General features: G+C 41.7%; 1 protein-coding gene across 2 annotated transcripts in view; it reads right to left on the bottom strand.

The window, feature by feature from the left end:
- Nucleotides 1–1,489: 1,489 nt before the first annotated feature.
- The window catches only part of STPG4 (sperm-tail PG-rich repeat containing 4), a 32,392-nt gene continuing 11,518 nt past the window's right edge, over nt 1,490–22,363 (bottom strand). Inside the window, exons 4-7 of one of the 2 annotated variants that reach the window (XM_037528101.2) lie at nt 18,856–18,920; nt 18,574–18,628; nt 4,154–4,258; nt 1,490–1,624 (exon numbers count right to left, since the gene is read on the bottom strand). In XM_037528101.2, coding sequence (XP_037383998.1) covers nt 1,502–1,624; nt 4,154–4,258; nt 18,574–18,628; nt 18,856–18,920 — 348 coding nt within the window. In that variant the 3' untranslated portion in view covers nt 1,490–1,501. The remainder of the gene's footprint in view (nt 1,625–4,153; nt 4,259–18,573; nt 18,629–18,855; nt 18,921–22,363) is intronic. The other variant, XM_054687724.1, reaches the window with a different exon arrangement.

Raw genomic sequence — 22,363 nt, 5'->3', positions numbered from 1 at the left:
CTGAGGAACTGCCCTCATGTGGTAGCAGCCCCAGGCTTCAAGCCCAAGGTGTCCAGCAGGAGCTGCTTGGAAACGCATTTCAAAACCTTCTCCAGCCAGGACTACCCCTGCCTACCTTCCTCGTCTTGTCTCCCCGACAACCCTCCCTAAACTTAGTCACTTGTCTCATTCAACTTTGTTTTAAGCTCCCACTCCCCAGCCCATCACAACACCTGGCACAGAGCAGATGCTCAAAATATTTTTGTTGACTTAAAACCACAAATACTCATCAGGTTGAATCAATATTGTTCTTTTCAGGGAGTTGAGAGAGAGAAAGAACCGCCTGTTGGGATCCTGTCAAGCTCAGCTTGCCCTTGGCTGAATGCTGGTCCCCCTATCACCCCCTCACCCCCACCCCACACCAAGGAAAGGTCTCCATGAGGCCATGGGGTGTAACCCTAGTGGAGTTGAGACCCAAAGAGCCCGAGGCACAAGGAGCAGATCAGGGACCATCCCAGCTGCTGCAAGAGCCACCCAGGTGACGGTCTCTTGGAAGACGCCCCGATAAGCAATAAGAAATAAGCAGAATGAGGGCCTCCCCGGTGGTGCAGCGGTTGAGTGCTGGGTTGCAAAGCTGCCGCGCGCTGGTTCGATCCCCGGCTGTTCCCCGGCCACCGGAGGAGGGTCCCGCATGGCGCGCAGACCTCTCCTGCCGCCCGCTGCTCCCCTCAGCAGTGTACTTCGGTCCTTCTGCCTGCTCTGCTCCCCGCTCTGGCTCTGGTGAATTCTCTCACCCTCCCGCGCTTCTGACTGTACCCAGTGCATGTATAAACAAACAAACAAATAAATAAAACATGCCTCTATTAAAAATAATAATAAAAAAAAAAAGAAATAAGGGGCCTCCCCGGTGGCGCAGTGGTTGAGCGCTGGGTTGCGAAGCTGCCGGCGACCTCTGCGGCGCCGGTTCGATCCCCGGCTGCTCCCCGGCCACCTGAGGAGGGTCCCACATGGGGCGCAGACCTCTCCTGCCGCCCGCTGCTCCCCTCAGCAGTGTACTTCGGTCCCTCTGCCTGCTCTGCTCCCCGCTCTGGCTCTGGTGAATTCTCTCACCCTCCCGCGCTTCTGACTGTACCCAGTGCATGTATAAACAAAAAAACCAACAAACAAATAAATAAATAAAAACATGCCTCTATTAAAAAAAAAATGCTACTCTTTAAAAAAAAAAAAAAGAAAGAAGCAGAATGAGCAGGTAACTTACTGTTCAAACCAGGACCCACCGGCAATGGCAGGTGTGATCCTGGGCCATGTGCTTCCACACTTCACCCATCAAACAGGGCTGGGAGTACCTGCTCAGTGATGGGGTCACTCCAAGAGGAGGGCAGGACCGCCACCTGGGCCATCGATTATGTTCTGTGGTGAAGCCTTCCCAAAGACTCAAGCCAGGGCAGCAACGAGGGCAAAACAGAGTTTCCCAAACATGAGAACATGCTAAAACTCAAAGCAGCTTAGGGTTAGGGAGGCTTTATTTTAAAAAGTCAATTGTGTTGTTGAAGAAGAGGCTGTGTTCTCGGCCCATTTTAGCTATGGTCCGGGGCTGCTTGGGGAATTGTCTTGAAGCTGTGTATGCTCCTGGGCCTGGGGTTTTCTGAAAATAACAGAAAACGGGGACTGAAGAGATGGTGACACCAAAACGCCAGAGCATCTCGAGCCTGGCTGTTGGCTCGGGTGCAGCTGGCAAATCCCCCAGAGGGACCAGGGCCACAGGGCCTGGACTGAGACCTGCTCCTGCCAGCAGCTTGCCCCAAGGCTGCAGGGGTGCTGAGAGAAGGGGGCAAGTAATGGCTTAGACCTATACCTCATGGCACACTTTCTCCCAAAGGACACACACTGAGGCAACTCCTGTCCCTGGGAATGCAATCGCCCTCCCCTCCAATGACAACCATCTAGTGTGAGGGGCCAGTGAGGAAGAACTCTGAACCTCAAAAACCCAACACGAGTGTTCTATTGGTGACCCCGTGTGATACAAGGTGTTGCTCTCCTGAGGCCCATGGACCCCCGGGTCAGGGGTCAGAAGTATTCCCGGGGGACCTAGGAGTTCTCATCTTCAAAGGTCTGCTTTCATTTTGGTGAAGTTCTTGCAAAAATTATTTTGCCAATTATTTAAACAAAACTTTTCTGTATCAATGAAATGCAATGGATGTCATTCTCATAGACTACAACTTCGATTTCTTCTATTAGTGTTTCCGGTGCCCGTGCACATGCACAGATTCTGGAAACCCACCCAAAAGCGTTTTATCTTAGATCTGTTGAGGACACACCAGAGTGATGGTGAAGGAAAGGGTTTCAATGTCAGGCCTGGGGTCAAGTCCTAGTCCCGCCACAATGACTTGGTGTGACCCTGGCAGTGTGATTTCTGCGCCTCACCCATGAACCGGGCTGAGTGTACCTGCCTCACAGGAGGTTCTGCGGCTCACTGGAGGCCCCCCAGATAGACAGACCATGCCAGGCTGGCAGCACGTGCTCCATGTTAGCTGCCACTGCTGTTACTATTCACTATTATCACCTACTTGTCATTTCCACCCTTCCTTGCAGTCTGTTATCTCTTCAGGAGACAGTGAGAGCGGAAATAGGATTATCCTAGAGTGGGACTGAGTGGTTAGCCCAGCGTGGATGAGATCAGCCGCCTGCCGAAGCCGCTGTAAATGACAGGATGTTTGCCCTGCCAAAAGCGAGCAGCAGCCTGGAAATCTAATCAAGTTCTGGCCAGACGTCAAAGGAAGCTGAAGCCTCTATTAGTGCTGTGATTGAGGAAGCAGCGTGTGAGGGGTGGCCTGGAGGCTGGCCTGCAGAGCAGGAGGCCCAGTGGGCCTGTGTCCTGCAAGGCACCCCTCAGGAGGCTGCTGGTTGTGGTTCTCAGACTTTGCGAACATCTGGCTCTGTCCCCCAGCCCTGATATCATCGTCACTGAGCAACCTTCTGGCTGCCCTTGGCTTCCATGAAGAGGACACCTACAGAGCAGGGGCCCCAGACACGAGGCCCCTGGTGGACACTCGTAAATTAGTACTACAAAGTCTGGCTTCTCTTTCAGTTTTCTGGAGCTTAGTTAGCACGCCTCTGACTTCCAAGGGATTCCACCCTGTGAGCTCTGCAAAAATCTGTGTCTGGATCATGATGGTCCCACTGGAGTGTGAGGATCTGCTGAAGGGATCTCCCAGCCTCCTGTTAAGTGTCTGTTTGTAATTTTATGAGCAGGGTCTTTATGCCTCCAGATCAAGACCACGCTACCCCACACTGCATCAGTTCTAGGGGGCCCTGAAGGAGAGGGCCTGGGGCAGAACAATGGGATGGGGGAGGAGATTTACAGGCCCAGACAGCAGAGTCCCTGACTTCTCCTGCATACTGCCCAACTTCTCCCATCATCCCTTGAACCCCTGGGTGGGCCTATTTTCTTACAGACAGAATTTGCATTTCTGTCTCCCATCTCAAGGAAGCTAACATGCCAGTGTGAGGGACTTTCAGGCTGGGAACAACAAGGCCATGGGAATTACAGCTCTGTCTTTTAGCATTGAAAAAAGAACAACAGAAAGATAGAAAAAGCCACTGCCTATAAGCTCCATGTTTGTGCTGTTGTGGTCTTTGCTGGTTTCCTCTGCTGAAGGCTTGCTCCTGCACATTCTAAGAATCCACCTTCCTTGTACCTCTCTGTGGACTTGAGCCTCTTTCCTGTCTGTCCCAAATCCTTGGGGGCAGGGTGATCACTCATGCCTTAATGGTCCCCTTTGGCTCAGTAATAGTTTCTGCTCTTTTTGTTACTAGAAGCCACACACACAGGACAGCGGCTCTGGATGGGCGGAGGAGCCGCTGCCCACGGCCTGCCTCAATTCATTAGAGCCTTTTCCCCACAAAGCATCCGGGTCATGACGCTGGTGGTTAGTTACAGTGCTGGCTATTCTCAACTGGGGCCATAATTCAGCCACGGGCTTCAGGCTTGGAGTCACTCGGAGTCTGAAGCTGGTTGAGGGCTTGCCAACTCTGAGCCCTACACGCTCTGCAGCCTGGACGAGCCGTGGTGGATAAACACTAGAACTGTACACAACTATAACCTCCCACCCCACCCCCTTACCCCCAACACAGTTACAAAACCTCCAGCCATAGTCTGTCTTAGAATACATACTGAAGAGGAGGGCATGAATCGAGGTACACGGGATTGAAAACAAGAAGTAATAGAACTTGTTGAAGGTATTTTCAAGTCATAGTGACCCGGTCCTGGGCCTTCATGCTACAGGAAAAAAGCAAAATTGAAAATTACTACTATTTGATATATTTTACTGCTTTCTATGCCTTCCACAAATAAACACAAATCAGTCTTAAATAGAAAAATCCTGGATTTGGGCTTGGAAGAGCTTATTAAGATGCCCTGGGACAAGTCATATGAAAGGGAAAAATAGCTGCTTTACCTGCTTACCTGCTTCGTGGATGGCTGTAAGAGACTGAAGGGGGAGAGTAAGTGACCCATAGAATTTTCCCTTGCCCCTGCGGGGCCCCCACCCCAGACTGGCAGCCTCATTTGGAACCTGTTGCGTCTGACAGGTAATAGTGCCTTGCTGCTCTGAGTAGTCGGCTTATAGAGCACATTTACTCTTTCATGTACATGTAATACAGTCTATTTTATCACAGCAATTGCTTATTCACAGCAATTCACCAACATGAATATAATCTATGAAGTTAACATAAATAGGTGAACACAATTTTTAAAAGATCAATACCCCATTAGTAAAAAGTAATTTACAAAGTGGAAATAAAGTTGTTCAGTGAAGAAATGGTATGTGGGGTTTGGGGGGGCAATTTTTAACCCTACAAATAACCAAATAAGTTCTAATTAAACAACTATTTTTTAAGATTTATCTTTTTATGCATAAAGAACTGGGGTATAGGCCAGAGGTGCAGGGGATGAGAGGATTCACCAGAGAAAGTGGGGAGCAGAACAGGCAGATCTACTGAAATATACTGCTGAGGGGAGCAGCAGGCTTGACAGGAGAGGTCTGCTGCACCATGTGGGTTAGCTACCTGGTCAGGGATCGAACTCAGGCCACAGTGGCTGGTGATAGCTTGACAGCCCTGAGGCATTAACCCCTGCACCACCAGGGAGGTCCTAAAACAACAACATTATTATTTGAGTCTGGAAAAATTAAGGAAGGAGGGAGGGAGAGAGTAAGAAAAAGACGCCCCAAACGTTAACCATCAGCACTGGGCACTCCCATAGGATTCTGGGGGAAATACAAATTTGACGAGCCTTTCCAGAGTACAATCTGGCAAGATATGAAACAGTTTAAAAATGCATATGCCTATCCAGAGGAAAAGAAAGAAGAAAGGAAACTGGGAACAAGGAATCCAGAAGACAAATGAGTCCCAACTCCAGGCAAATAAAAGAGAAAAACCCCAATCACAGCAGACAGCAGAGACAAGATGGTAACCTCTTTTTTCTAGTATTTCATGTTTTTTCTCTCTCATTATCAAATACCTGTACTACATGACAGCAGTGAGTCTGCACTGGCAAAGTGTGGTCTCAGTGGGCTGTAAACAAGGGCAGGAGCTTCAACTTATGCAAAGGACTCCGTGAGCAGGGCCTGCTGACTTTTCTGGCATGCCCCCGCGTCCCTATCACACCCTCAAGAAGACTTACCTGGTTCCAACCCCTAATGGACAATAGTGTTCAGTCCCATCGGAGGCCTTTGGTAAGACTGCCATCCCTCCCTGCACACAGCCCTCCCCCAGGGTGGAGAGGACATCACTGCCCAGGAGTTAGAAAGCATGTCACTTTGGGGCAGGCCAGAGCAGAGAAATACCAGGTACCTCAGAAAGACTGCAGTGGCGGTAAATGAAATTATCCTGAATTGTTAATTATTGAATGGCGCCATCCCTCCAGCCCCCAAGTTCATAAACCCTGTGAATTTTGAATTCTCAGTGCCTCAGGATATGAGCTTATTTAGAAATGTAGGGCCTTTGCTGATGTAATTAGTTAACACAAGGTCATTAGGGTGGGCCCTAATCCATGATGAATGGTGTCCTTTTGAAAGGGGGAATCTTAGTCATGCACACCCAGGAAGAAGCCATGTGAACATGAAGGCAGCGTCTGCAGATGCGGGAATGCCAGAGCTGGCCAAAACCACCCGAAGCTGGGACAGAAGCATTTCCCTCACGGCTAGCACTGCCGGCACCTTGGTCTTGGACTTCTGACCTTCAGAACATCAGAAAATAAACTTCTGTGTTTAAGTCACTCAGGTTGTATTCCTTTGTGAAGGCAGCCCTGGCAAAGGAATATATAAGTGAGGGTTCATTTCCTTACTCAATCAGCATACAATGTGCCAGGAGGTGTGATGTGAACAAAGAATCCTGTGGCCTGTGACGATCTCCCGTTTCTGAGAATTAGAACAATTTTTATCGGTCCACATGTCGATTCAGAATAAGGACTAAATTTCCCACCTCCCCTGCAGGTATTATTTTCGGCCTAAAGGGTAGAGGTGGAAGAGGTATGTGCAAACTCCACAGAGCCTCCTGCCAGCTAGTTGGTGCTAGACCCTTGGCTTCTGGGATCACGGGAATGGAAGCCGAGCTTAGCTGAGCAGCACACAGAAACCCGATGCTGGAATACCAGGCCAGCTCTACACTGCCTGCTGCAGGCCCTTTCTGCAGGAGGCAAACATTGCTATCTTGATTATAATATTGTTACTTGGGGTCTCTGTCACTGGCAGGACTCAGTCATAACTGACAACATAGACTTGTTTCCGACTCTCAAGGACCTTACATTCGAGCAGGGAGTGCGTGCCTTACCATGGATGCATGGAAGCGCACATGCGACAGTGAACTCACCTGGTCTGAGAGGCCTGAGAAGCCCCTTAACGAAATACAGGTGAGCTGGGGCCTAGAGAACAAGGAGGAGTTTGCAGGGAAGAAGCAGGAGGAAGGGTTTGTGTAGGAAGTGTAATAGTAAAAGGGTAGGGAAGGTCAAAATGTACCGGGGCTTCAGGGCATGCCTAGGGAGGAAGATGTTACTCCTTTTAACTCTGTGGGACACATTCACCGCATCATAAAATAAAGAGCACACAGGCTCCTGTTAAAAAATGGTTACGGAGGGCCTCCCCGGTGGCTCAGCAGTTGAGCGCTGGGTTGCGAAGATGCCCACAGCCTCTGCAACGCCGGTTCAATCCCCAGCTGCTCCCCGGCCACCAGAGGAGGGTCCCACATGGCGCGCAGACCTCTCCTGCCGCCCGCTGCTCCCCTCAGCAGTGTGCTTTGGTCCTTCTGCCTGCTCTGCTCCCCGCTCTGGCTCTGGTGAATTCTCTCACCCTTCCACGCTTCTGACTGTACCCAGTGCTTGTATAAATAAATAAATCTTTAAAAAAAAATGGTTACGGACCTGAAATTCAATTTTCTGGTGACAGTTACCAGTGTGTTGTTTTTTATACGTGTACTCGCTAAGGAAGGTTTTACACTTTAACTGCAGATGTAAAAATTCACGCATCATCCTTGTGTTTGCAGTCTCCACAAGGTCTCAGTTTTCTGAAGCTTCTCATTTGCAGCAGCTGTGCCTCTCCAGCCGGGTTTGAAGCAGGCTCAGCAGCGTCTCCACTGCTGCTCATCGCCAGCGTCCCAGACCCTGGGCCTGCCAGGACAGCGGCCCCTTCCCTGCACCATCTCTAGCTCACCTTGTCCCTTCTTATGCCCACTCTCGTTTGCATTCAGGACTTGCTCATGTGGGAAATGCTATTATGTCCGTTTAACATATGAGGAAATAAGGTTGAAATCAATGATTCAGCGCCTCAGCTGTGGGAGCCAGAGGCCGCTCCTGGCCTTGTCTCTCAGTGCTGGGAGGTTCCTAGTTTTAAGCTGTTTTTCTTTAACACAGGACTAAAGGGAGCCCAGAGAAAACACAGTCTACTCCCACAGATCCTGAAAGCAAGCAACTTCTAATGAATCACTTGGAGAGAGAAAGGGTCAGAAATAAAATCCCACCACAAATACCTTTCTATAAAAATGTAAAACACAAGTAATAAACAGTATAGATTGAAATTGCCAGGGGTTAAAATAATCTTGCCCAAATTCGGTGAGAATATAGTGCCCTATACCTATACCTCACCCCACAAAAAACACGCCCCAGGAGGGTGGAATTCTGTGTGGAGGTGGGTTCAGAGAGAAGCTAGAGCTGCCTTTCTGGGGACTCCCAGGGGGCATGTGGTAGGGCATCTCTAACTCGGGACACCTCTAATTCAGTAACTACTGGCCTTCAGGTTCAGAGGAGAAAGAAGGGAGACACATGCTGGCAGATGGAGTGGAAGCAAATCTGTCAGGAACCACAAGATAGTCACAATTGACTTTACCTGTGAGGCTGGCCTAGTGCTATTTATTTCCATGTAGAGAGAAACTGGCATTCTGGTTTCTGGGTAGGAGCTGTTTGGGTGTGAGGAGGGCGGGGGACTATGCTGAGAGGTCACAAAAATGGCCATCTGAAAGGTATCATTTTTACAGGACTGCCTGTGCCGGGGATCCATAGGTAGTTCAGAATTGCTGCTGCAGGTGTTCACTGCCTTATGCTTGTTTTCTAGCTACTCCAACAGCAGAAAGGAAGCCACCGTCCTTAGAAACCTGAGGCAGGAAGGACATGGGCTCTGGAACTTCTGTCTGAGCTGCCAGGTATGCAAGGGGGCTGCTGTGGCCTCTTGCCCAGCTCCAGAAGAGAGCATGTCTGAAGGAGGAGAGATGTAAATCAGTGGCCAACCTGCTAGAGACCACGTCCACCAATAAACTCCTCACCACCACCTTTATGCTTTCATTTTTTGGTTTGTTTTAGCTCATTTGGGATGGATTTCTGTCTCTTGCAACTGAAAAAAATCCTCACTAATATATTCTCCTCATCCTGTTCCCAGTCAAGATGTTGCCATAAGAAAGCAGCGCAGGAAATTCTTCACACTCTCAGGCAGACAGAGCTGTATGACTGGTGTTAATACCTTTGGGAAAATGCACATTTTTTTAAGAAAATTAAGTTGCCAGGATATCTTAAAAACCCTAGTACATCTCTATATTTGATGTGTTGTATTTCCCCCAAAATATTAACTAGAAGTAAACTTCTCTTTAAGGAGGTTGAGGCTGGGACCTACTTTCATCATCTTAACTTTCAGGTTCCCTTCCAGCAGAAATCAATTTATGTTTAGCATTATTCAATTGGATCACATTACTAATTAGTTTTCTGCTCCTTACAGAAGTTTAAACTAAATTTCAACTTAGCTTTCAATTGAACTAATTCCTTCAATGCAAAAACAGTTGGAATGATTCAGCATTCTTTCATAACGATAGTTTTAACGCAATTTGCCATAGATCTGCTATTCCATTTTCAAACTCCTACTACTAATACGACTAAAGCAGACAAATCATGTCACTCAATTTATCTGTAGTCTTTTTCCTATTTATCCCTTTCCTTATTCTGTACAGGCTTGTTGGTTTTAAAAAATACAGAAACCTCTTGGAATATTTCTGATATCCAATAAAACAAACCCATTTTTGTCTGACATGGTAAGATTTTGTTCCTAGTATCAGTAAGATATGCCTCTCTCATTTTCCACTTTATATGTGACCATGAGAAATAATAATTATAAAGAATCTGCCCAGAAAAATGAGTAAAAACCACAAATTATATGAATGGCTGAGCCCTAATTAAGCAGTAGTAAGTGGCACAACTTTTATTTATGTAACAACATTTTTTCATGTTGACCACTTTAAGGGTTCTTTTCCTCCAATTCTACCTCTTACTTTAAAAAATTATGTTTTAAAAAATTAAAAAATCAATGGAAAAGAAAGACAGTAAATAAGCACCTTTGGCCACAGCACTTTGGCATAGCCACTAAAGACATTTTGGTGCATTTCTTATTTTTAACATATACAGTTTTTCTTACATTATTTTAACCATAATACACATATCAATTTGTACCCTGCATTTTTTCATTGCATGTTAGTTGACAAATATTTGGCATTGTTTTATAATTTTAACAATAATTTTTTAACTGCTATAAAACATTCCTTTGGGTGGATGTGTAATATTCTTTAATTACTTCCCTCTGAGTAGATATTAAATTGCTGCTGTTGTTATCATATACTATTTTAAGTAATCCCTTGATGACACTTTGTATAGATGAATACTTCTACATGCAATTTTTTTAGAGGGTTTTCTCAAAACGGAATTAGTAGGCTAAGAGATATAAACAGTTTTTATAATTCAATCCACATGGCTTTTCAAGGGATTGAATTAGTGTATACTACCAGCAACAGACAGGGAAAGCACTGAATCTATTGTCCACATATCAGCTAGAAAATGGGGGAAAAAAGATTTAGAAAAACAAAATCTTCTTCACTCCTCTTTACCTTAGTGGGAGTATTAAATATAATCACCAGGAGCCCTCTATGTTCAAAGAAGTTGTGCAGAACACCTGATATTCTTAATGCCTACATTTTGAAACACATTCAGGTGAGAACAAAAGTCATTAATTTTTTGGTAGGTCAAGAGATTTATTATGTCATTTATAAAAGCAATTAAAGGGAGAGACATCACAAATGACAAGTTAATTGTTTAAGTCTCTTGGACAAGAATAATTAGGATTTGTAGCAGTTTGTCTTCTCTTTAAGACAATTCAGCTATGAGAGAACTGTAACTGTGGTCTTGGGAAATTTGTGGGCCTGGATTATTATCAAGATGCTAAAAGGGAATCGTAACTAATTGACGTTTCCAATACAATTTTCCTCCCTGTGGGTGCCAAAAGGCCCTTTTTGACTTATGGGGAAAAATGTCTCCCACCTTTTGTCCCAAAATGCTCACATAAGTGCTCTCCACACAATCTTTCCTATGAACCAAACAATTACACTGATCCATAGCCAATGATTACTATTTTCAACAATACTTAAATAGCCAATAAGTACACAACCTTACATTGGTAATGTGAAGATTAAAAACCATTTTCTAAACAGACAAATCCCTTACCAACTGCTTCTTCTGAGAGCCACCTACACTTTGGGGACAAAATGTAATCCACCAACTGAATCCTTGATACAAACAAGAAGACTGTATTTTTGAGCTAGTGAGAATGGCTCCTCCACATGGACGGGTCTTCAGGCACATAAGATCCTAGAGGATCTTCAAATTCAAAATTAATGCACTTTTTAAAACTACAAAAATCGGGGCCTCCCTGGTGGCGCAAGGGGTTAAGCACTGCGCTGTGAAGCAATCTGCAGCCTCTCTAGCCCAAGTTTGATTCCCGGCTGCCAGGGAGAAATCCACTTGGAGCAGTAGACCTCTCCTGTCTCGCCCGCTGCTCCCCTCAGCAGTGTATTTCAGTCAGTCTGCCTGTTCTGTTCCCCGCTCTGTCTCTGGTGAATCCTCTCATCCCCCCGCATCGCTGGCCTGTACCCCAGCTCTTGTATGCATAAATAAATAAATCTTTAAAATAAATAAAACTACAAAAATCATGCAGTAATCTGCATTGTCTTCACATGGTCACGTGCTCATTTTTAACAGACTTCACCTTGAGACTTTATGCATAACTAATTAACAAATCCAAAGAGCTAGTTTTCATAGGTGATGGAAAGAAAGGAGGAGGTGTACACTGGTATGTATCCATCTTTTATAACCTCCTCCTCCTCAAAAGGGTTTAAAGTGATACTGCGAATGTCTATAGGTCATACTATATTGCACCAGATCTACAGATCAGATTTCTGGGAGCAGTAGGTTTCATGTATCCCGACAATGAGGCAAGCTGCCTTAAGTCAACAGGGCTGAAGTGACGCCATGACCTTACCACATTTCAGAAGAATTAAAGAGCTACATTTTAATTTTAAGACAAAACTACTCTCCCTTTCCTTCTTATTTTACTTACTATCGGTCATCAATTGCTCTCCCTCTTTTCTTCAGACACCACTAAAACTTTCAACAAATCATGATGGTGGTTTCCTTTCAGTAGTCCAGAACACAAGGAGGTGCTACTTTCAACATTGCAGTTTTCAAAATTGGCTCAAAAACAGTATGGCTTGGTTTCACTTGGTAAAGTTAATATAACTAAAAAAATTTACATATATATGTGTATATATATATATATATGTATATATATATATATACACACACGCATACTACACAATTTTTAATCAAGGAAGAAAAATACTTTAAAGACATGCCAATTTGAAAAGGCATTAAAGTAAAAAAATAAAAGCAAATACTAAAAACTACTTTACAATAAATAAAAAAATTAAATAATCGGTTGGTGAAATGAATGAAAAATAAGGAATGTGCAGTGTGCCAGAATGTGGAAGAATAGAGAAAAAGCTAAAATTGAGGGCATGCAGTAAGTTGTAGAAGGTTTGAGGGGAAGTGAATTTTATTTGCCTTGGTTTATAAAACCTGCAAATAATGGGTTTGAAGAGAAACAATGATATGTGTTGGAAATTTGACTGTATTGCATTATTTGGTCGATTTATTCATTTGATGGAAAAAAGACTGATTAATCTTTTATTGTAAAATGTTTCTGTTAAAATGAGATCCTAGTCTTAAAATTCTTGTCACAGCAGATTTACAATGTTGATCCAGCCAAGTAAATGTTGACTATTTTGTGAAATATATTTAGCCAGTGAAAATGAAAACAAACAAAAAAAAACCGTGTAAATAGATCAATCCAAATGATTTCTCTGTATAAATGAATTATATAATTTAAAAGAATCACACACATAATCATTTAAAAAAAAGAATTAAAGAGGTACAAGTTTTTTTTAGAAAAAGAAATCAAAAGGCCAAATAAAATCAAGGTGAACATCCCATCTCTGGAGGGAATTTAAGTTGGGGAGAAATAAAAAGGGAAAAGCCATATAGATTTCATTCATTCACGTAACACATTTCTGAGCACTGTTCTTGGCACGGGGCATTATGAATAAGATGACGACACACACATCCACACAGCCTCTTCTTTCATGGAACTTATATTCCTGAAGGTGCTCACAAACTACATCATTTAACACCAGGAATATTTTACGTGTTTAACTTCCATAAATATAAAAACAAAAACTAAAAGGCACAATCCCTAAAAACTTCAGAAATGCAAGTGTTAATATCTCTTCACTACAAAGTTTGAACAAATCAACAAAAACTCCATGCAATAAACAACTGGAAGACTACGACCATACAGTAGACAGGAAGGACCACAAGTAATTGGGTAACAAATAATTAGAATGTGTAACTTCAGATCAAACAGATTAAATTGAAATAACTGGATATCATCCCTTTACCATCAAATTAACAAAAACACATTTTCAAATGATAAACAAGATATATGCAGGCTTGGAAAAATGGGCACTTTCTTGGTGGAGATATAAATTAATATACTTTTTAAAAAGATTTGGCAATATAGATCAACAATCTGTAGATAATCTCTACTCTAGTAAATACCATCTGTGGTAATATTAAAAATTTTTAATATTCCCAAATTTAGAAAAGATTTTGTGTGTTGAGTCTAATCATAGCATTAATCTTTTGAGCATTCAGTGCCATTGTCCTTGTGTAACAAAGTGGTAAATGTGACCAACACTTGTTATAACTCAAAAGAATTCTCCAATGAGCTGGCCACTTATAATAAAATGATAGGCTCTTCAGAACTCTGCCTACTTAACAGTGGCATCCCTCACTGCAGACAGGTTAGAGTCTCTCTAACCTGACTAGAAAGTTCATTTCTCTTCCTCATAATTAAATGACCTTTTGGCAACACATTGCAAGTACAATCCAAACCCACATCAAAATGAAAATGAAAACTTTATAAAAAAATATAGCATTTCAGGGAGCTGGTGAAAGTAATGGAAAAGTGCCTATATCACAGGAAAAGTCTTCCTGTGACCAGTGAGGATCCAGCAAAGCTCCACTGATCAAGTTACTTGATCATGTTCACTCAAGCAGGCAGGACAGCTTCGAGCCAGGTGTTGAGGTCACCACAGACTGTGTCTAAGTCCTGGATCTGCCTGCTAACATATGGTAACCGCGGACAACTAATGTCCATTTCCTGACCTATCAATCAAATAGAGATGATAAATACGACCTGTGAGATACACACACAGAGCGACAAGAGCATCATTCAGATGACCAAAATACATGTCTCATACATACTTGGTTCTTCACGCACAATTTCCATTTCAGAGCTAGCCAAACCCTTAGAATTTCCTAAATGTTGTGAGTGAAGATGGAGTCTGGTTGCCAGGGAAACCAACTTGCTGGAGGGTGGAACTTCCAGTCCTACCTCCCTCACCTCTGGGGAAGGGAAAGGGGGCTGAAGACTAGTTCAATTGCTAAAGGCCAATGAGTTAATCAGTCCCACCTAAGTAATAAAACTGTAGTAGAGGCATCTCCATAAAAAAGAGCGGTTCCATGTTCCCTGCCCTACTTAATGAGGGGTGGAGCTGAGCTGGGAGAGAAAGCTTGAGACAGACACAAGAAAGGAGACACAGTGGAGCAGAGAGACATGTGAAAAAAAAAAAAAGTACTGCTTGCTTCTTGGCTTTGGACATGTACTGGAGGAGACACGTAGAGTCAAGACATGCAGAGATACTTGGAAGAAATCCGTGGGTGAGATACATGTGGGGAAGCTGACAAAGGCAGCCTTTATCTTGACTTGTACTTTAATTTTGCTCCTTTCATCCCAGACTTGCCTGACTCCTTCTGCCCCTTTACGAGGGCTCCTTGCCAGAGGTACCTTGGTCTTGTGCAAGCTTTTAGGCCTCAGCAGCCCTGCTTCGGGCCAACTCTTGTTTGGTTCGGCATTTACCCACGTGGGGATGGGTAAGTTTGGGTGTCTCGCTGGGAAACTATTAAAGTTCTTACTCACCAAGAGGATGTTTTGTCTTTATGCAGAGATGGCAGAATCCCTTTAGAGCATGCAAGTTTGTGGGTCCTGGGGTCCACTTCACTCTGCCCACTAACAAAACCTCCATCAAGGTCCAAAAGAAGGGGGCTTTGGAGAGTTTCTGGGCTGGAGAACATGACTTGGGGAGAATGGTGTGCCTGGAGAAGGCACTGAAGTTCTGCACATTTCCCCTGTACCTATTCTCTATACATCTCTTCCACCTGGCTATGGGTTCGTAACCTTCGGTGTCCTTTGTAATACACTGGTGATCTAGTAAGTAAATGGATTTCCTGATTTCTCTGTAACATTCTAGCAAATTAATCAAACCTGAGGTGAGTGTCCTGGGAACCTCTGACTTACAGCCAGTTGGTGAGAAGCACATTTAATAATCTGGGCTTTCAACTGGACACCCAAAGTCTGAGGAGGGAGTCATGGGAACCTCCTGTTTGTAGCCTGTTGGGCAGAAACCCAAGTGTTGGATTTGCCTAGGGCTCGTGACTGATGTCTAAGGTAGAGGATGACCACGGGAGGCTGATCATCTTCCCCTGTAGAACATGATACTGTCTGGGGCAAGAGTATATGAATGGAGCTGAATTTTCTAACCACCTGCTGGTGTCCAAGAATTGCTTGTTGGTGTGAGGACCCCTCCCCACCTCTCCCCAACCACTGAAATTGGGTCTGGGGACACTAACAATGCATTACCCCTACCACATTGCTGTGAGGATTAAATGAAACCGGTTTTATCAGTCTAAGTACTGTGCCTGGCAGCAAAAAACACTCAATAAAAGATGGTCATCATCATTATTAAAGTCCACGTTAATAGGTTGATTTATAAAGTTTCTTCCAGTTCTAAGACTCCTTAACATTTTTATGACTAAGATGTTAATTTCCAGAACAATTTAACTGAAGAATAAAATCAATCAATTGAACTTTCGGACAAAGACTGAATGGCATATTACGATGGTCAAAAAGTTAATGCATTTATCTCAGAAAGCTTTGAGGTAATGGTCTTCTAGTAAGTGTGACTTTTTTTACTATACTCACACTGCAAGCTACCATCTCCCACTGCTGGGCTCAAAAGTTTGTTCTTAGCAACCTACGAGTTTGTGGATCCAAACCAAACCCACAAGTCTGGCCTGGGAATGCATGTTTAGGACAGACTGAATCACAACCCTGGGCTATTTCTTGGAACATTTTCCATGAAAGTATTCTTTTTACTCCATTGAAGGACAGGATGTTCCAAATCAGTGAATTATTTTTTATTTATAAAATGGAATGGATGAAGTGACATCAATGAAAATGGCAGAATAAGGAGCTCCAAAAATCTTCTCCATAAAAGCAATGAGAACAAAGGTGAAAATTGTCAGAATCAAATACCTTGTGCTAGTTCACATACTTGCTTATCCTGCTGACAGCCTAACCTCAACTAAAAGCAAATTCTTTTTAATTGAATCTCTCTTTACTAAGAGTAAACAAATCACTGTTAATGCACAACACTCATTTAAAGCATACATTTCAAAGGAAATTCAATATCATGTACTGTATGGGGAGTGAAACTAGTGGCTGAACTGCTTGCTGCCCAGGCCAAGTAAATATATGCAGTGATCTGTTTCTCCCCATCAAATAAAAAAGTCATAATGAGCTCCTCCATCCCTCCTCCACAATGGCACACACACAAAAATACACAACCAAGGGAAGACACTGCAGCCAACAGAAATGACATGGTTTTGGAAGATGAGGAGTGGCTTAGAGGAATGGTACCAGGGTCGAAAAAGATAAAGTCCAAGTGCCTGGACTTGCTAAGGAGAATCAGACTGACTGGCTCCCCAGAACCCAATGAAAGCTCAGAAATCTTAGGCACTAGGTATCTGGCATGAGGTAAGGGTGGGACTGAAAGCAAGAGGATTGCTTGAATGTCTCTTCAGGTACAGGCCCACCTAACACCCTGCAGCCAGGTAGTTACCGTCCCATACCCTGACAGCAGACAGGGGCTTGTATTTCTTGGAAGGCTGTGCCAAAGTTCTGGACTCAGGAGCTCCAGGCCTTTTAGTTTCTCACACTTAAAACTTTTTACTTTTTTTTTAAATGAAGTAAAATATTTTATTATTAAATTGTTTCTTATTTTCCTGAAGAGGTTAAAGGCAGTTGTTACTTCACTATGTAAAAATAACATTAGTAGCAAAGGCAGATAATTGCAAAACTAGGATTGTATTTATTGCTCATCCCACTCTGTACAACTAACAAAAACTTTTCTCCACTGCCATTTATTTCCAGTGAAAATATCATGAAGTATTTTGACCCAAATCCAGGGATGGATGTAAGCGACTTATAATATCATATGAGGCTTCATAACAATGCTATCCTTAAATTATGTAATTAAAAATTAAATTTTTTATCTTTGTTGGATATGTAAATTTTTCTTTATGAACTGTCCATTCAAGACCTTTATCTGTTTTAATTTTTAATATTTTTCCTAAAAATTGTTAGAATCAGTGGCCTTATCTAAAATTCTCCTATAGGTAATGACTGTTGAATATTTTTTCCTAATTTCATTTGCCTACTAACTTTGTTTATAGTTTTCTGGCATACAAAAATTTAAAAGTGTCACATAATTAAATCTAATACTTCTTTTCCATTACAAGTCCTTCCATTGCTACTATCTCAGAAAATCTGACTTAACATTAGATATATGCAGTATAATTTCTCCTGTCTTTGCTACATTTTCAGTACTTAATTATTTAATAAGTATGAAATTCATTATAGTGTGGCATGAGGAATCTAAATTATTCCAAGTTATTTCTATTGTAAGCACAAACTATCTCTTAATTTCTCTACTGAGTTGTCATACCATCTTTATCAAATGTAAAAATCTTAGATGGTAAGTCATTACATAACACTATTGATAGTTTCTTGGAAAGTGTGACTTTAAGGAAATGATGTATAATGAAACCAATTTCACCATAGGCTAATTGATGTAAATAAGCGTTATATCATCCTATTGGCATCCCACTGATTAGTTATCTGAAAGAGCTCATTGTTATCATAACTCATGTATATGTACTTGAAAAAGTGTAGAAACAGGAAAGTATTTTTACCATTGTGAAAGGAATGAAATTAGAGATTGTCTTCCTTTTTGTTTGTTAATACAATGCTCTATTGAATATCTGTGATGAATTAATTAAGTCATTAAGTACTTTGTGCCAGCTATTTTCTTAGATGCTATATAGTTAGGACAAAAACAAACAAAAATCCTGGCCTTCATGAAGCTTACATTCTCGTGGTAGAGAAATAAAAACAGAATAGGTGAAATTTTAAGTATAGTGTAACTGGTAGAGATAAGCATTATGGAGACAAAATAAAGCAAGGAAGAGGGGAACAGGAAATTCTGAACAAGTTAGTAAGCATGACCTCGCTGAGCAGGTGATATGAGTCAAGACCTGATGTAGCCTTAAATTTTCTTTTACAATGTACCACAAATGGGCTACTTACATTAAAATCCTTAGTATATATTCAGACCTCCTTTAAGTATATCTTAAATCAATTACTTCAGTCATTATATTAAATATTCATTGTGTATCTACTCTAATGAGCAAAATGTTAATCATAATATACCAGAATGAATTGCTGTATATATTAAACACCAAATTCAACACGAGTTAATGGTCTACAATCTACTTACAGGAATAAAACAGCCCGATGGGAATCTTTGAACTGTAGAACGAAACACGAAGCTCCTGTATTACCAAAATAAAAAGATAAATGATTTTCTAAATTTGTTTTTATAATGTGAGTTTCTATTTTTTAATGTGAGGATTTTTGGTAACTTATCTCTGATTAAATATTTTAAAATGCTAATCTGAGTATGATGGGCATAAGTGAGTTTTTAAAGTCATTAATAAGGTAGGGATATAAATAGAAAAACATGAGTGAAATTATGAAAATTTAATAAATATATAAGTACCTGGCAGCATACTTGGGAACAGGAGCAGGAAGTACATTGTATTGTCCTGGTGAAAGCTTAATTGACTATATAGCATGGACAAGGACAACAATAAAAGATTAATACAGGTCTTAAACTTACTTGATTTTATTTATCTGTCATTTATAATCTTTTTTAATGACCCTACAACAAAGATCTCATATATTCTCTATTTTAATAGTGAAAAAGATATATTTTCCAAACATTTACTGTGCATTCACTTTCTATGTGAATTTTATGATGGTATCCCTGAGATGAATAGTAAAATGCTGTGTAACTGATCATATTTTAAAATATATTAGGTTCAACAAATGAATTAAACACAGTTCTGTGAAAGTGCTCTGTAAGAACTGTGCTAGGTAGGTATGACGGGGAATATAATAGTTAAAAGAGTAAAGGTCCCTGACCAGCAGGAGTGAGAAGGAACATACATAAAACATTCTTACAGAAAACATAAATATTCAGAGCTAAAAGGCAGACTGGAGATTCGGAGGGTAGGGAGAGAGTACCTCCAACTGGGTGATGCACAGCTAACATCACACTCTATTGTAAAAAGCTGAAAGCTTTTCTCTGAGATCAGAAACAGGACACCCTGGTCAAATCAGCAATGAGGTGAAAAGAAAGGAGGCAAGAAAAGCAGAAAGAAGGAAAGAAAGAAGGGAGGGAGTTGTCATACCATCTTTATGAAATGTAAAAATCTTAGATGGTAAGTCATTACATAACACTATTGATAGTTTCTTGGAAAGTGTGACTTTAAGGAAATGATGTATAATGAAACCAATTTCACCATAGGCTAATTGATGTGAATAAGCGTTATATCATCCTATTGGCATCCCACTGATTAGTTATCTGAAAGAGCTCATTGTTATCATAACTCATGTATATGTACTTGAAAAACTGTAGACTTGCCATCTAAGATTTTTACATTTCATAAAGATGGCATGACAACTCCCTCCTTCCCTCCCAAACAGGAAAGGAATGAGTAAAATTGTTCTGGTTTGCAGATGACATAATCTCATGGTCTTGATAATGATTTTTTTGGACATGACACCAAAAGCAGCAACAACAACAAAATGAGTGGGACTATATCAAACTAAAAAAATTCTGAACAGCAAAGGAAATAATTAGCTAAATGATAAGACAAACTATGGAATGGAAGAAAATATTTGCAAATATTTATCTGGTAGGGGATTAATATAGAGAGAACTTACACAACTCAACAGCAAAAAAAAAAAAAAAATTTTAAATGGGCAACAAATCTGAATAGACATTTTTCAAAGAAGACATACAAATGGCCAACAGGTACACAAAAAGGTGCTCAACATTACTAGTCATCAGAGAAATGCAAATCAAAACCAAAGAAATTATAACTTCACACCTATTAAGATTGTTGTTATGAAAAGGACAAATAACAGGCAAGAATGTAGAAAGCAAACCTGTGCATTGCTGTTGGGAATATAAAATGGAGGTTCCTCAAAAATTAAAGATAGAACTACTATGTGAACCAGCAATCCCACTTCTGGGTATATATCTTAAGGAAACAAGATAAGTATATGGAAGAGATATATACACCCCCATGTTCATCGCAACATTGTTCACAATAGCCAAGATATGAAAACAACCTAATGCTTTGATAGATTCATGGATAAAGAACATGTGCTATATATAGTAATGCATCACTAATGACAGGGATTCTGAGAAATGCCTCTCTCTAGGTGATTTGGTTATTGTGCAAATGTCATAGAGTGGAATTATACAAACCTACCTGGGCTATGTCGCATAGCCTATTTACAGCCATCATTATCGATATGGGTCAATGACAGACTATTGTTAAGTATCACATACCATGGAATATTATTTGGTCATAAAGAAGGGAATCCTGCCCTTTTTTTTTTAGAGGATTTTTTTTTAAAAAAGATTTATTTATTTATATAAGCACTGGGTACAGTTAGAAGTGCGGGAGGATGAGAGAATTCACCAGAGCCAGAGCGGGGAACAGAACAGGCAGAGTGACGAAATACACTGCTGAGGGGAGCAGCGGGCAGCAGGAGAGGTCTGCGCACCATGTGGGACCCTCGCCGGTGGCCAGGGATCGAACCGGCACTGCAGAGGCTACGGGCAGCTTCGCGGCCCAGCGCTCAACCGCTGCGCCACCAGGGGAGGCCCGAATCCTGCCATTTTTTAACCACTTGGATGAACCTGAGAGCATTATGCTAAGTGGAGTGAGCCATAAAGAAAAAGATAAATTTGGTTTTGTATCACTCACATGCGTAATCTAAAAAAGGTTGTCCTCATAGAAACAGTAGAATGGTGCTTGCCAAGGCTTGGGAGGTGGGGGAACTGGGAGATGTTGGTCAAGGGGTAAAAAAAATTTTCAGCTATAAGATGAATACGTGCTGGGAGATGTAAAGTACAGCAGTCACTACAATTAATAATACATTATACACTTGAAGATTGCTGAGAATGTCTTATGTGTTCTGACCACATACATATGTTAACTTGATTGTGGTGATCATTTGATACTGAATTTATCAAATCATCATGTTGCATATGTTAAGTATATATCATTTTTATTTGTTAATTATACCTCAGTAAAACTGGGAGGGATAAATAAACACAAAACTGTGAACTAAAAGACAGTGGTAAAGACAGTGAGATTTCAGTGGGGTTTTACAGAAGGCAGGACTTCCTCCAGGGGAGCAAGGGAGGTTACTCTGAGGAGAGCTTTGCCAAGAAACTGTCTCTGCCCATCACTGAACTTTTTGGATGACTTGGGAGGCTCCTTTGTCCCTGGGTCTCTGGATTTTAGCCCAGGGGTATGGGAAGGAGGGAATGTCTAGAACTAGTAAGCATGGAGAGTGGGATATGTAAAGGAAGGCAATGAAAGGAAGGAGGATGAGGAGGCAGGAGAAGATTGGTCAGTCCGCTAGTATTTCAATCCATATTGCAGGAGCTGGCAGGGAGGAGTCCTATTGCATAATCGCAGGAAGAATCCTTCCTAAAATGAACACTCTTGCCCCCAATCCCTCTTATTTTAAAACCACATTTAAAAATGCAATACTGCCTTTGTTAAAAAATAAAACATCCATATCTTTTGCATTATTTGCCTGTTGGAAGCTCAGCTATTATATTTTACCCTGCAGCTGTCTTTCACATATTAATGCACAATTTTGATTCCAGAGGCAATTTCTGTGGATACAGTGATACTAACATTAGTACAAATTTTATGATGAATTATACACATTGTTTGATGCACCTGTGCCTTGTTAATGGCTCACTTGACATAATAAATCCCAAGGAAACATGGGTACCTTCTTGTATCATACCAGGAAGAACAGTAACATCTTTTAAGCAGGGTTTTTTTTGGGGGGCGGCAACATTCTATTTCTTGATTTTGATAATGGTTACATGGGTTTCTACTTTCTATTTACTTTAAACTGTGTGTATATATGCTTTGTGCTCCTGGTTTCTCTCTCTCTCTCTCTCTTTC

This window comes from Talpa occidentalis, unplaced genomic scaffold (genome assembly GCF_014898055.3).
Source record: "Talpa occidentalis isolate TD23 unplaced genomic scaffold, MPIMG_talOcc4v2.1 talOcc4.5, whole genome shotgun sequence".
NCBI classification, from domain to species: Eukaryota; Metazoa; Chordata; class Mammalia; order Eulipotyphla; family Talpidae; genus Talpa; species Talpa occidentalis.
The sequence above is the reverse complement of the archived record's forward strand: the minus strand, read 5'-3'. Positions and strand labels throughout refer to the sequence as shown.